General features: G+C 58.4%; 1 protein-coding gene across 1 annotated transcript; it reads right to left on the reverse strand.

Annotated features, from left to right (window-relative positions):
• Positions 1-529: 529 nt before the first annotated feature.
• On the reverse strand, positions 530-11,245 carry LOC143172928 (uncharacterized). The gene is made up of 9 exons (XM_076362820.1): positions 11,134-11,245; positions 6,125-6,367; positions 3,464-3,754; positions 3,099-3,196; positions 2,646-2,838; positions 1,905-2,016; positions 1,459-1,505; positions 972-1,043; positions 530-600 (listed from the first exon to the last, which is right to left on the reverse strand). Exons 1-9 carry the CDS (start codon positions 11,243-11,245, stop codon positions 530-532), a joined length of 1,239 nt encoding a protein of 412 aa, XP_076218935.1.
• Between the last annotated feature and the right edge of the window lie 1,936 nt (positions 11,246-13,181).

Genomic DNA, 13,181 nt, shown 5'->3' on the forward strand with positions numbered 1-13,181 from the left:
AGGGCCAGGTCCAACTGCACCTCACAAAATGGGAGACGAGCACCAACACCCACAGAGCAGGTCACAGACCAACACAGAGGCACAGCTAGGCCTAGTTGAGAGAGACCGTGCTACCTGTAGGATGGGCAGGAGAGAAAGTAGGAACCTGAAGCGTTGCACTGGGAGCACGCAGCTTCTCAGGTATGCTTCCTCAGGGCTGCCAGGGGCTGGAAAAGCCTAGTCCAAGCTCCTCCATGAAGATCTATAGGGACGGGGCTTTCACGCACAAAACAGGGAGGAACCACAACAAGGTGGGAGCTGTCGTGGGGCAGGAAGCCCCTGCAAACCACAACAGTTTATTGGTTGGTTGGACACAGCAGCACAGCTGCCAGGGCAGCGCGGTTGGGCCAAACTCAAGCAGAGGCCGGGGTCTAGGTGGATATGGGGATACAAAGCAGGGAAAGAGGGAACCTGTGTGCTGCTTCGGTCTCAGAGGACAGTTGCAGGCACCAGGACGCAGGTGAGACGGCTTTGCCACAGCACTGGAGGACTACCAGAACACGTCCAGCAGGTCGTCCCAGGCCTTGGGCTGCTCCTGCTCTGTGACAGAGGATGCTGGAGCTTGATGAGGGAGCAAATTTGAGGGGGAGCAGTAACCCAGCACAAGCTATATGAAGTCCTGCTTCCAGTGGTGGAGGACCAAGCCTCGAGAAGGGGCTCCGGGAATTGCCATCAGCACTGAGCCTCGGACGTCCACCCCATCTTCTCCTCTCCCTCACTGCTCTGACTGTCTCCTGAGGACTCCAGGACAGGCAGGGGCTGGGGCAACAGCTCTCCAGCCTGGCCACCTTTACCTGCAGAGACCAAGGGCACCCAGGGCAGAGGCTGCTGCGTGCCCTTGGCAGCGTGCAGAGCTCACGCCATCACAGCTGCCACTCTCCACCCTCTCTCTGCCAGCTGTGGGAACACAGGCAGGGCAATCCATCTCCTACCTGCAGCCTCATCTGCCAGAAAAGTCTCCTTGATCACGCAGTAATTATCCGAGTTCTCATAGGGCTGGAGCTCTAGGGGAATGACAGAAACAGCTTGAAGGACCCAGGGGCTGTGGGAGAAGGAGCAGGGCAGACCCAGGCAGACAGCAGCACTGGGGGCTGCAGGGCACCCTGGGACACACACCGGCAGGGCAGCAGGGCTGGGCAGAGGCCCTGCCTCCCCCGGGCAGGGTGAGCATGAGGGGCAGCTCCCAACCCTCACTGGCACGGCGAGGGGACCCCGGCCAGAAGCTGCTGGAGGAGGCAGTGGGAGGAGGCTCTCGGCTGGGGATAGCACATGTGGGACACACTGCTCTGGCAGGTCAGCCAGAGCCAGCTGGGCTGCCTGCAGCCACCACAGGATGGCAACAGGCTCTCCTGGAATAGACTTGCTCCCCTCCCAGCTCTAACCCCAGCCCTACAGCCGTCTCTGTGATGGGGACCCTACCTGTGTAATGGTCCTCCTTGGCTTTGCTGGGTAAGGCCTTCCTTCTCCTGGGAAAACAAAGGGCAGTCCTGAGTCAGGGGAGAGGCTGACGTGCCCCAGGGCCCTGCTGAACCCAGCAGCAGAGGCATGGACGGCTCTGCACACCCTCCCTCTGGGCCTCTCACGAGCTTGCAGGCATTGCCCATCAACACCCTGGGGGACAGCAGCAGTGGTAGCAGCAACAGCAGCAAGGGAGGGCGTCTCTTAGCACACACGGTCCCTGCCCAGCCCTGAGGAAAATGCTCATGAGCCCCAGACAGGAGCCCTACAGCCGAGCTATGGTAGGACCAGCCAGCTGCATCCTCTGTACCCGAAGGGTGGGAGCAGCTGGAGGAAACCCCTCTCCAACCCCACAGCACAGCGTGGCCTGGGGCAGAGCAGCAACTCCAAGTCTCCTGCCTACTCACCTGGACAGCACAAAGCACAGGATCCCTGCAGACAGGAGGACCAGCACCACCAGCACCACCAGCACCACCATGACTGCCAACCCAGGCCACGGGCCCAGAGGCTGTCCTACAACTAACAAGCAGCCAGAAGTGGGTGCCACAGCCTGGACCATGTGCCAGCGATGGCCCCGACCTTGGCATTGGGTGTGTGCATGTGTGTAGACATGTGTGTCCAGGCTTGGCTGTCCTGGCTGCTGCAGGGACAGGCAGCAAGGCACAGCCTCCCCTTGCCCTCACATATGCTGGGCAGGGCAGGGCAGAGGGAGGCTCTGGAGCACGGGGACTTGTCCCATCTGCCATACACAACTGGAGGGTCGGGAAGCCCGCTCAACCAGCCTGTGCACAGCAAGAGGACACACAGAGCCAGCACTGTCTGACCTTGAGCCCCCATGCACCCGAATGCAGGGGTGGGTATCATCGTCTCCAGTGGAAGACTAGAGGGGCCAGCTCTGCTCTCGCATGCACAAAGAGGGGCTGAAGCGATGCAGCTGCTCTGGGGACCAGGCGATGCACGCCCTTGAAGCAGGACTCACCCAGCCCTGTGGCCCACTGCTGAGGCGGGCTCTCAGGGTGACCACGCTCCCTGCATCTGTCTTGGTGGGGATGGCATGGGTACACACACAGCTCTGGAAGCTGTTCCAGGCTCAGCGCTTGCTCCCAGGGAGGCCACCTCAGCCAGATCCAGGGCAGAACAACCATTACCCGAGACGTAGCTTCGAAATTCCAGCAGTGACGCAGCCCCAGCACCAGCCGCCGTGAGGCCCTGCACTGTCACCGTGTATTTGCTTCCAGGCATCTGATGAGATGGCATGTACTGAGTGACAGACTGGTTCACCAATACCTGCTTGAATTCAAGGAAGCTGCCATCATGCGCTCTCCTGGCTGTGATGTTCAGCTAGAGGAAGGACACAGAGCTGGTGGGGAGCAGCACCGACCTCCCACTCCTGCTCAGGGCAGCTCTGCAGAGAGGGGCTGATACTGCTGGCTGAGGACAGGAGGGGAGCTGACCACACCAGAAACACCAGCAGTGTAGAGCTGGTGGGCCCTGGCTGAGGAGGGCTCACACCTCTCCCCAGGCTGCCTGCACAGAGCTCCAGGCAGGGAGGCGCCTGGCAAGGTGAGGGGGATCACGGGGAGTCCGTGGTCCCCTGGTACCTGGTATCCGATGATCTCCCCTTTGCAGGAGGGCAGCGCCTTCCACCGGAGGGACCCCGTGCTGGGATCCAGCCACAGCTTCTCTGGTTTGTCCGGCACTGGAAGCACAGGAGGACGGGGTCACGCATGAGGCCAGTGAGGATTTGTGCCTCACAAAGGCTTCATGTGCCGCAGCAGCAGCAATGGTGTGGTAAGGAAGGGGAGAGTGAGGAGGGGACGTGCCATGCTCCAGGGCCCTGCACAGCCCCTTTCCCAGAGCTCCACAGACTCCAAACAGCCACAATCCCAGGACCATCACTGCAGGGAGCGGATGTTCAGGCCGAGCTGCCAGGCGAAGGGCATCTTTACATTTCATGTAAACATACCCGTTTCCTTTGTCCTGAGGAGCCGTGTGTACAGGATCGTGCTGGGCGGCAGGGAGATGGTGACACTGTAGACAGTGAAGGGCTGCAGAGAGGGACAGGTGAATGTTCCCTTCCAGCCATGTAGTCTCTCCTCTCCCTTCACCTCCTCAGCCTCACAGGGAGGGGAGGAATGCTCTTCCAGCCGGCACCTGGCCCAAATGTGTTGGCAGACTTCAGGGAGCCTGCAGGTCCAGTTCAGTTTGATGCTGGTGCTGGAAATCTCCAAGGTCTCGGAGACAACCTGGAGGATATCTGCGAAGGAAACATTGCAAGAGGGTCACTTCCTTCCCTTGCCCTCCCAGCCTTGCAGCCAACCTCCGCCATCCCCACTGTTCCCTCGCTAGCCTGTCCCCAGCACAGTGTGGACAAGACCATCCCGCCTTCTCCCACACTACACTCAGGCACTGCCTGCACCTTCCTCTGGCCCTCAACTATTCCCAGGGGTACTCTGGGTGCTGCAGTGACTGTGGGAGGGTAAGAGCAAGCACTTGTGGCCTCTCTGTAGCTGCCAACCCTGGGGCTAGCCACTGATCCAGTGACTGATCCCTTTCATACCAGCAATGACTTAGCCAACAAACCCAGCAGCCAGACCAGGGGCCTGCCCTCCTGCCCCTGGACTCTCGTGCTCTTCTCCAGGCAGACCCATCTGACTGGTCTGGGCACGCTGCCTGGCACCCTATGCACAGTGGTGAGGACTTGTCCCCCTCAGCACTGTGCAGGGTGCCCCAGCTGCCAACAGCACGGAGTCAAACCTGGCATGCATCAGCAGCAGTTTTCTCTGGAGTGAATGCCCACACCATGCCCTGACCACCCCGAGCACGGGGCACTAACGCTGTGGGACACAGGCAGCACTGCTCTCCCTGCCTGGGGAGAATGGACTGAGAGCACTGGGAGAGTGGCTGGTTTGATCACTTACCCACACAAGTCAGGTTCCCCTCCATAGGGTGCCAGCGGCCTGTGCTGTTCCTCACAACCCAGCCGCTGCGAGGAATCGTGGAGCCTTCCCTTGGGTTCAGCTTCACGCATTTGATCTCCATGGGGGGAGGCCAGTGTCCCTCAGGGCATCTCATCTTTACCACTTCATTTGGGTTGAAGGTCCACCGTTCTTGGTCAAAGATAAACCTGGGGTCCCACTGGGGCTTCTCACATTTCTCTGCACCAACAAGATGGGAAGGAGTTAGCAGGGCAGAGGTTGGCCCCGCAGGGCATGCCAGGGGATGGAGCAGGGGATCCCCTTCCCTGGCATGGTAGGGCGAGGGATGGAGCTGCAGGACACCATATAGAGCAGCCCTCCCGTACCACGTCCTCAGCAAGGGGCTGAGGACAAGAAGGGCCCCGCGCTGCTCCCCCCAGGCCTCCCGGGAAAAGCCAGGAGGAGCTGTAGCTCCAGGGACCAGAGGCACCGTGCAACGCTCAAAGCTGCATAGGGATGGAAAGCTCAGAATTTGGCTCTGGGGCCTCACAGCCCCCTCAGTTGAGCCTGGTAACATGCAACTTTAAGTCTACAAGGGGACTGTACAGGACACCCTGAAAGCCCGGGCCATGTGTGGAGCTGCCCCACAGGCCCTGCTCAAGGATCCACAGGAGAAGCATCCCTTTCCCCTACCACCCATGTCCCCACGCTCCCCGAGCTCACAGCTGCCTTCACCCCTGTGGCCCAGCCAGAGGGGTCACGGGGCATGCGGAGAGTCGGGCAGCACCAGAGGACAGCTCATTCCTGACCTTCAGCATGTTGTACAGGGCTTCCCACACCAACACAAGCTCCACTACACATCGCTGTGCCACACCCAGCGCTTGAGCTTCTCTCCCTTGTGCACACGCTGTTTCCAGAAGCCCTCAGGGAGACCCATGGCACACACACACCTCCACCAGGAACCTCCCACCCACCCATGAATAGCAGGCTGGAGCCCTGCACGCCCAGCACTCTGCCCTGGCCTGGCCTGGGCACCTCTGGTCACTGCCCCCCACCCTGATCCCACAGTCCCCTCCTGCCAGGACCCTCAGGGACTGAGGCTGGCACCAGACCCCTCCCCGCAGAGGCTCCCCTGGAGCCCCGGGACAAACACAGGGCAGGCTCAGGGGCTGCCTCGACACGGCCTTCAGCAGCACCTACCATTTCCCCAGGCAGGCAGAGAGCCCCAAACCTCCTGTGCACTGAAACCTCCTGCGCAGGCACAGCCTGCCTTCCCCTGCTCAGGAAGGGCAAAGCGGGGCAGCCAGGACAGATCCTGATGCCTCCCTTACCAATGCACTCCACGTTGGACCGAATGCGGATCCAGCCACCTCTGCTGTCCCTTCCCAACCATGGGTCTCTGTATACAGGTTTCCTGTTGCCTGTGGGCTGGACTTCCCCCAAACATTTGACGTGGGTGAAGGACGGCTGGAAACCCTCAGGGCAGCTCAGCATCACTTCTTCGTTCTTCTTGTAATTCTCCTGGTCTGGTGCCAGCCGGAGTCCTGAGTCCCACCAGGGCCTTTGGCACGTTTCTGGCAGAGGTGAAAGTGGTTGTTAGTTGGGCTGGGAGGTGACAAGCTGCGTCAGGGGTGGGAGGTGGGGTATCACCAGTCATTCAGTTTGGGGCAGAGCAGGGCAGCCAGGACAGGTCCTGATGCCTCCCTTACCAACGCACTCCACATTGGACCAAATGCGGATCCAGCCACCTCTGCTGTCCCTTCCATGCCAAACTTCTCTGTATACAGGTTTCCCATGACTGATGGGCTGGACTTCACTCGAACATTTGATTTTGGTGAAGGATGGCTGGAAACCCTCAGGGCAGCTCAGCATCACTTCTTCGTTCTTCTTGTAATTCTCCTGGTCTGGTGCCAGCCGGAGTCTTGAGTCCCACCAGGGCCTTTGGCACGTTTCTGGCAAAGGTGAAAGTGGCTGTTAGTTGGACTGGGAGGTGACAAGGTTGGGCAGGGATAGCTGGTGGGGTATCAGCAATCCCCAGCAATCCCTCCAGCCCCTGGAGGGAGAGGGAAGGTGACACGTCCATCTGCCAGGACATGACCCCTCAGCAAGGCTTGTTGGGAGGGGGCTCTCCCTCTGTACTGCTCAGGAACCACTGCAGGAGTTGCCAGCTTGCTCGGCTGGCACTATCTTGTCTCTTGCCTCCTGCCTGGGCTGTCCTCTTTAACAGTTTGCACGGGCAACACAGCACCAAGGAGGGACTGTGGCGTGCCTGCAGCTCAGCTGGGCAACGTCACAGCCGGCTATCGAGGGTGAAGGTAGAGAGGGGACATGGGAGAGCTGCTGCTGCCTCACTTACCACTACACTCTACGGCCCTCTCAATGATCGTCCAGGCACCTGTGCTGCTCCTGCCCCACCAGGCATCTCTGTAGACTGGTTTTCCAGAACTCACTGGTAGCAATTCCCTTGCACATTTGACCTTGGGGAAGGATGGCTTGAGATCTCTGGGGCAGGTCAGCAGGAGTTCTTCATTCAGTCATTTGGTTGTTTTTTTTGCTCGGTGCAAACTGGACTCTTTTATCCCACTGGGGTTTTGGGCACTTTCCTATCAGGGCCAAAGTGTGAGAGTCCTTCTCGGGGACAGGGACTGGTCAGGCATTGGAGGGCAGGGCAAGAGCTCTTTGCAAGCTCTTCGTTATATCCATATATCCTCTGCTCTGCTCTGTGGCAAAGTGGAGCCTGTGTCTCACTGGGATGCTGGCAGAGGTGGGGCAGGCGTCAGCATGCTGGGAAGGGGACTACTGTGAGTCTGCAGCTCCAATACATCACCCTAGCAGGGCAGTGGCATGCTAGTGGTTGGAGCTGGCTTGTTTGTTTAGAGCTTTTCTGTGGAACAGGCAGCAGGCGAGGGCCTCTTTGGAGCCTATGAATCAGGACCAGGAGAGAGACCGAGTAAGGGTGACACCATGCTGCAAGTGTGCCCACCTCCCCAGGGGAGAAAATGGACAAAGTCTGTTTTAAACTGCTCAGGGACCAGCTTGGCTAAAGCGGGAACTGAGCTGCAGCACAAGAGGCACTATATAGGAGGTGGAAGGAGAGGCTGCAGAGGAATAAGAGAAGCACTGCCTGTGCATGCAGAGATGGAGCTAGGAAAGCCCAAGCTCAGCTAGAGCTGACCCTTGTAAAGGATGTCAGGGAACCCTGCAGTCACCAGGCACAACTGGTGGCTCTGACAAGGCCCATCCCTGACTTTGCCAGGGTATCTGTGAGTCCCAAAACTGCTGAAAAGATGAGGTTTCTATCCTAACAGGATAGGGATACAAGGAGAGGCTGAGGGAATATGGCTTATTTAGCTTGCAGAAGAGGAGGTTTGGGACAGCTCTCTCCTCCCCATGACTCTGACCACTCACCCTGTCACACACGAGTCCCTCTACTCCCACCGTGTGCCCAGGCACTGTTCAGGGGCACAGGGCTTTTCATCACCCTCTCTCCAGGACTCCCAAGCCTCCCCTGGGTTCCACCCACCCATGGGGTGCTTGAGACCCCATTTTCCTGGCCCCTCTCATGCCCAGCTGAGCAGTGCAGCAGGGAGAGCCTCCCCCACCAGAGCTCACCCAAACCCCAGAGACGCTTCCCAGGGACACATGGGGCTCTGAAGCAGCGCAAAGTGCCAAAGCCTCAGGCTGAACCCCTCCAGCTACGGCACATGCTTCCCAGCACAGCTCAGCTGCACCAAATCATTCAAGGCATAGCTGCTCTGGTTCGGGCTAAACTGCAGCTTGGGGTCCCAGTCGGAGGGAGCGTTACATCTTCCTGTGTGCAAAGGCCACGAGGGAGAGCCCTGAGGATCACTGGGCTCCGGCAGCGTCCTCGGGGGTGACGAGGCCCCGTCCTGAGGGGTGCTGGTCCCCCTCACTTGAGAGGGGCGGCAGAGATGAGCACCTCCCCGGATGAGGCCCCAGACCCCAGGTGTATTAACCCTCCTTGCACCCTCAGGTGCAGTGCAGGAGGGTTACCCGCAGGCCCTCCTGCCCACCCACGCGCTGCAGAGGGGTCCCAGCCGGCGGGAGCCAGCAGCCCGGTGGATGCTGCTCTCTCCTGCGCTCTCTCCCACAAAGACAGGGGCTGTGGCAGCGCAACACACCCAGTGGGCCTCTGCTGCCATTGCACACCCTCCCAACTTGGCCCCACGAGGCAGCTGCCAGCACCAACAGCCTGCCCTCAGACCTCCACATCTGCGTTCACAGCACTGACCACAAAGCTCACACCCCACTCCAGGCACCCAGCCTTTCCTGTGCACTTCACCCAAAAGGAGCCTGCCTTGCCCTGCCCTGGCAGGCGTGTCACCCAGACTTGCTCACCCAGTGCAAACTGAGCCCATGACGAGGCATCGGGTAGGAGGTGGCCTCCCCTAAATTAGGATGAAACACCTCTCTTCAGCCACACGCATCTCTACAACTGCCCGCTTCCTGCCAGCCAGCACTCGTGGGGCTGCACTCCCTTACGCTGCAACAGGGGCATCACCACACTTCCCTTATCTGCTAGCAGCCATCATCTCAACCCTGCACCCTGGCCCTCCGCTGCAAAGGACAGTGGTGGCCACCACCCCCATCCTTTGAGACCACCGGTGTTGGCCAGACAGGAAACTGCTTCCCCCGCCGCTGGATCCGTCCCAGTGCCCTCAGAGCACACACTTCCCCGTGACAGCCAAAAGCCTTGACAGACCTGAAACCCTTGACTCGGTCCGAGCCCGGTTATGCATCCCTGGCACGCACCTTGCCCCCTCCCATCATTAAACCCCCCTGAAGCAGCGCACACGCCCTCACACTCCTGCCCCAGGGTGACATCCAGGATCCTTCCCACCCCAGCAGGGTCCAGGCTACCCACCCAGCACCAAGCGTTTGACCAGGGACACCAGCCATCGGGGAGGAAATCCCTCTGCTGCGGGAAAATGAACCACACTTCAAAGAGCAAGTTTCCACCTGTGGGGAGGAATGTTTTTTTCCTGTTGGTACTTGTCAGGAAACAGGTCCCAAAGGCTGGCTGTCCCCGAGATGCTCTACAATCAGAAAGGCTAGGCAGAAACACCCTTACATAGAAGGAGGATGGGGGATGCAGTAAGAGCACAGCCCGGCTCAGTCAGGAGGCTGACAATGACCTGCAATGCAAGAGGACACAGTGACAAGCAGGTTACACTCCTAAGGGAGTAGGAGTCAACAAGAAGAGCCGGTGAGGAAACAGCTGGCAAGGCCAAGGCACAAGAGGGGACATAGCAAGTGGGAGCAATGGGAGCATGAGGCTGTCTCCCGCAGACCTCAGTGGGGAGAGGAAGGTCAGCAAAACTGGGCCATAGGCACTGTCAGCAAGTAACGCAAGCCCTTGATGTCTAGGTCAGGTCTAGAAAATGCATGTGGGTCATTCAGACGTTGATGGCTATCCCTGAACAGCAAGGACACAGGACATGAAGAGAAAGTGAAAAAAGCACACGTCTATGGCAGACATGACTCCTTGATGACACTTGAAGAGCACCAGCTGCCGCAAAAGCCCTTGCGGGGGCTTGGCATGGCACCAGGGCTTTCCTCTCGGTGCAGGTGGAGGCAAGGTCTGCCCCTGCCTGCAGCTCTGCTGGGCTACCCATAATCCAGACTCCAACGGCCTCCTTCAGTGCTGCAGATGCCAGCAGCGTGGTAGAGGATAATGGCCAGAACCTCAGTTTGGTGCCCCACACCTCTTCTGCAGACACAGACCCAAGAAATCTCCCCCAGCCGCTCAGAGCCCATCACAGCCCCCCTCAGGCCAAGGAGGGGAGAGCCGTGACTATCGACAGGGCTTCTCAGGGATGGGCTGTGCAGAACGGGAGAGAGGGGCAGGAGCTGCTGCTGAGTCGAGGCTCCATCCTGCCCTGCATAGCTGAGGGCTGCCTGTTGTTGGAAGGGCAGCATCCCTCCAGCCACCAGCGATGGGAAACATGACTCATGAGCCATCCGATGACTTGGCAAGCCACTTCTGCTCCCATTTCCCTGCAGAGAGAGTGATTCACACCTCAGGCCCCCTAGACCCTACTGCAAAGAGCAGCCGCTCCTGCTGCGCCCCATGGGCACCTCGACGGGTACCGGCAACTCCAGGGCACAGCGCACAGCCTCCGCAGGAAAGCCCACATTCTCCATAGGAAGAGCCCAGCAGAGACCCAGGAGGTGCCCCAGCCCTCCTGGCACAGGGAAGGAACAGAACAACGCTGTTAAAGAACAGTCCCGCTGAACTACATCTCCCCCAAACCCAGCAACTACAGGAGAGAGCAGGCGTCCCAGCTAACACAGGGATTCATCTCACAGCTCCCCACGTCTTTCTGAACACTAGGGATGCTGCTCCGATTGCCCCAGGAAGGCCACGTACCCCGGCTTTGTCTGCCCACTGTGCGATGAGAACTAGCCACCTCCTGCTCCCAGGGACACTGCCCACTCCCCAGAGGCATATTGTAGCTCCCACGCTCATGGAGGCTTTCCCAGCACACCGAGGTTTGCTGCCCTCCATCCCCAAACAGAGCTTCACCCCACCACAACCCGACGGCAGCCTGAGTGTCTCATGACGGATGCAGACGCCAGCTTCAGCCCTCCCCAACACAGCCGCTGTGGGCTGAACGGGGTAAAGCCACGTAGCAAATACGCAGGCAGAGGAGCAGCAAAACCTTTTCTGTAAGAGAGAGGCGCAGCCCACTCTTACCTGCTTCCTTGGCTCCCCCCTGCCTCTTGGGACCTGGGTCCGTCTGTCCCCGTGCAAGCAGCAGAGGGGCAAGGACCAGGAGAAAGGCCAGAGCCAGCCCTCGCAGGGCCATGCTGGCACAAAGTCCCCGGGCAGGACTCAGTCTGAGCCGCTCCGGAAAGGTATCTGTGTAGCCCAGCGCAGGAGAGGTGCAGACACAGAAATGAAACAGCCACACAGGGAAATCACATGTGGTGCAAAAAGCTTCCTCTTTGGAAAGAGAGCATCCCACCGGCCACAGGGCTGCTCCTCGCCCATCTGCCCTCAAGCAGCAGGTCCAGGCTTGATGGGGTCTCCTGGGTGCCTCCATCCAGCCTTTTCGCCGGCTACCTCAGGCCCCCGTAGCCCTGCTTCCACAAACACCTCCAAAACCTTCTCAGGTCTGCCTCACTCCTCTCGCCCTCCACATCCAGTGGTGGATATTGAGGAAAACACCCCTGCTTCACCTGCCCAAGCCCACCCCAGGGTGCTCTCATCATGCATCACTTTTGCCTTGAAATCTCTCTACTTATTACCTTGAACTGACCCAGCTGCAGCAATCCTGCTGTTGAACCCCACCAATAGACCTTCCAGATCTGACAAGCTCCTGAACCAGACAGACGTGGCTCATTTCCCTTCTCCTCCAAACCTTTCCTGCTATCCTGCTCTGAGCTCCACTTTCTCAGTGCCTTCTAGGATGTGAAGCGCCTTGACATGGACAGTGCACACGGTACTGGGAGTAAGAGGGTCTTCCTGGAGCTGGATGGAGAAGGCTTATTCCTGTCCCTGGCTAGGTCAGGCAGGGTCTTTGGGTATGGGAGGGAATTCCCTGGGCGCTCCTCGTTTTGAGCCATAACCCCAAGCTGCCTCGCTTACACTCCCCCAGGCTTCTCTCCCTGAAGACGCCACCACCAAGCTCTTCTCTGAGCCCCTTTCCAGCTCACACACTGTTGCACGGCTTCAAGCTTCCACGAGTCCTGCCTCCCTGTGCTGTTGCAGCTCTCCTGGGCAGCTCCTCTTTCAACTCTGCGGTTTATACAGCCTCTCTCTCTCTGTTTCCCTGGACAGAGGAGCATGATTGCTCTATGGTCCAATACAATCAGTGTTTTGGGAACAGGTGCTGTCACCCAAGGTGCTCTTCACCACCTGGCTGGGACCAGTTGGCCCAGAGCTCCATGGCAGATCCTTTCCCAGGAACCACCACCCTCAGTACCGCAGGACAGTGCTTTTTGTATCTGCCTGCATTACCCCAGTAGAGCAGCAACACTGAGGGGTTTCTGGAAGCTAGGTCTCTCCTAAGATCCATTCAGTAACATCAGTATATCAAGTCCAGCTGTCTCACATACAGCTGTTGTGAGATTAATGTGGCAAAGTCTTCTAGCAAGCTTGCAGCAAGAGGAGCAGCAGCACTAAGTCATGTCCTCCGTTTCCTTGGCAGTTCCCTGGGCATTGGGAACCAGGCTTTTTTTGTCCCTGTGCAGCCAGCAAAGGTGCAAGCACCCAGGAGAGTGGCCACAGCCAGCACTCACTGGGTAATGTCCTCATAAAATCCCAGCGTTAGACGTAGACACTCTCACTGCCTCTCTTTGCCATATGAAAGAAGCAAAAACAGTGACAGAAAACACCCAAGCTTCAAAAATGCACATGTTGGTGCAAGAGGCTTCCTATTGCAGCTGATATGAGTATTTCTTTTCTTTTCCCCTATCCTGAAATGCACTGGCGCCTAGCAATCTGTGTTTGGCCTCTTCCTCCTTAGAAATTTATCATTTTTTGAGATTTGTTGCCTTAGTGTATAGCATGCACTAGAAAAATGCTGAAGAAATACTGAAGGCCAGCACACTCTGTCATATGCCTAGCTCTCACACAGTCTAACATTAGAGCGGTTAGTTCAATTGATGATGCCTTACTTCACTGGGAACCACATAGCAGAGTTCAAATGAGAGAAGGTTTCCGAGGGACTGTCAAGTCACGCAGCAACTCATGAATCCAAACTCGGCATGACATGATCAACGGGAGGTGATGAGCTCCAG

Source organism: Aptenodytes patagonicus, chromosome Z (assembly GCF_965638725.1).
Source record: "Aptenodytes patagonicus chromosome Z, bAptPat1.pri.cur, whole genome shotgun sequence".
In the NCBI taxonomy this organism is placed as follows: domain Eukaryota; kingdom Metazoa; phylum Chordata; class Aves; order Sphenisciformes; family Spheniscidae; genus Aptenodytes; species Aptenodytes patagonicus.

Coding starts and splice junctions, on each gene's coding strand:
- LOC143172928 (XM_076362820.1), bottom strand. CDS start 11,245: ATGGCCCTGCGAGGGCTGGCTCTGGCCTTTCTCCTGGTCCTTGCCCCT. Junction 2,839..3,098: donor GGGAGATCATCGGATACCAG/GTACCAGGGGAC, acceptor TCCTTCCTCTAG/CTGAACATCACAGCCAGGAG. Junction 2,017..2,645: donor ATTTCGAAGCTACGTCTCGG/GTAATGGTTGTT, acceptor GCTGCTTGTTAG/TTGTAGGACAGCCTCTGGGC.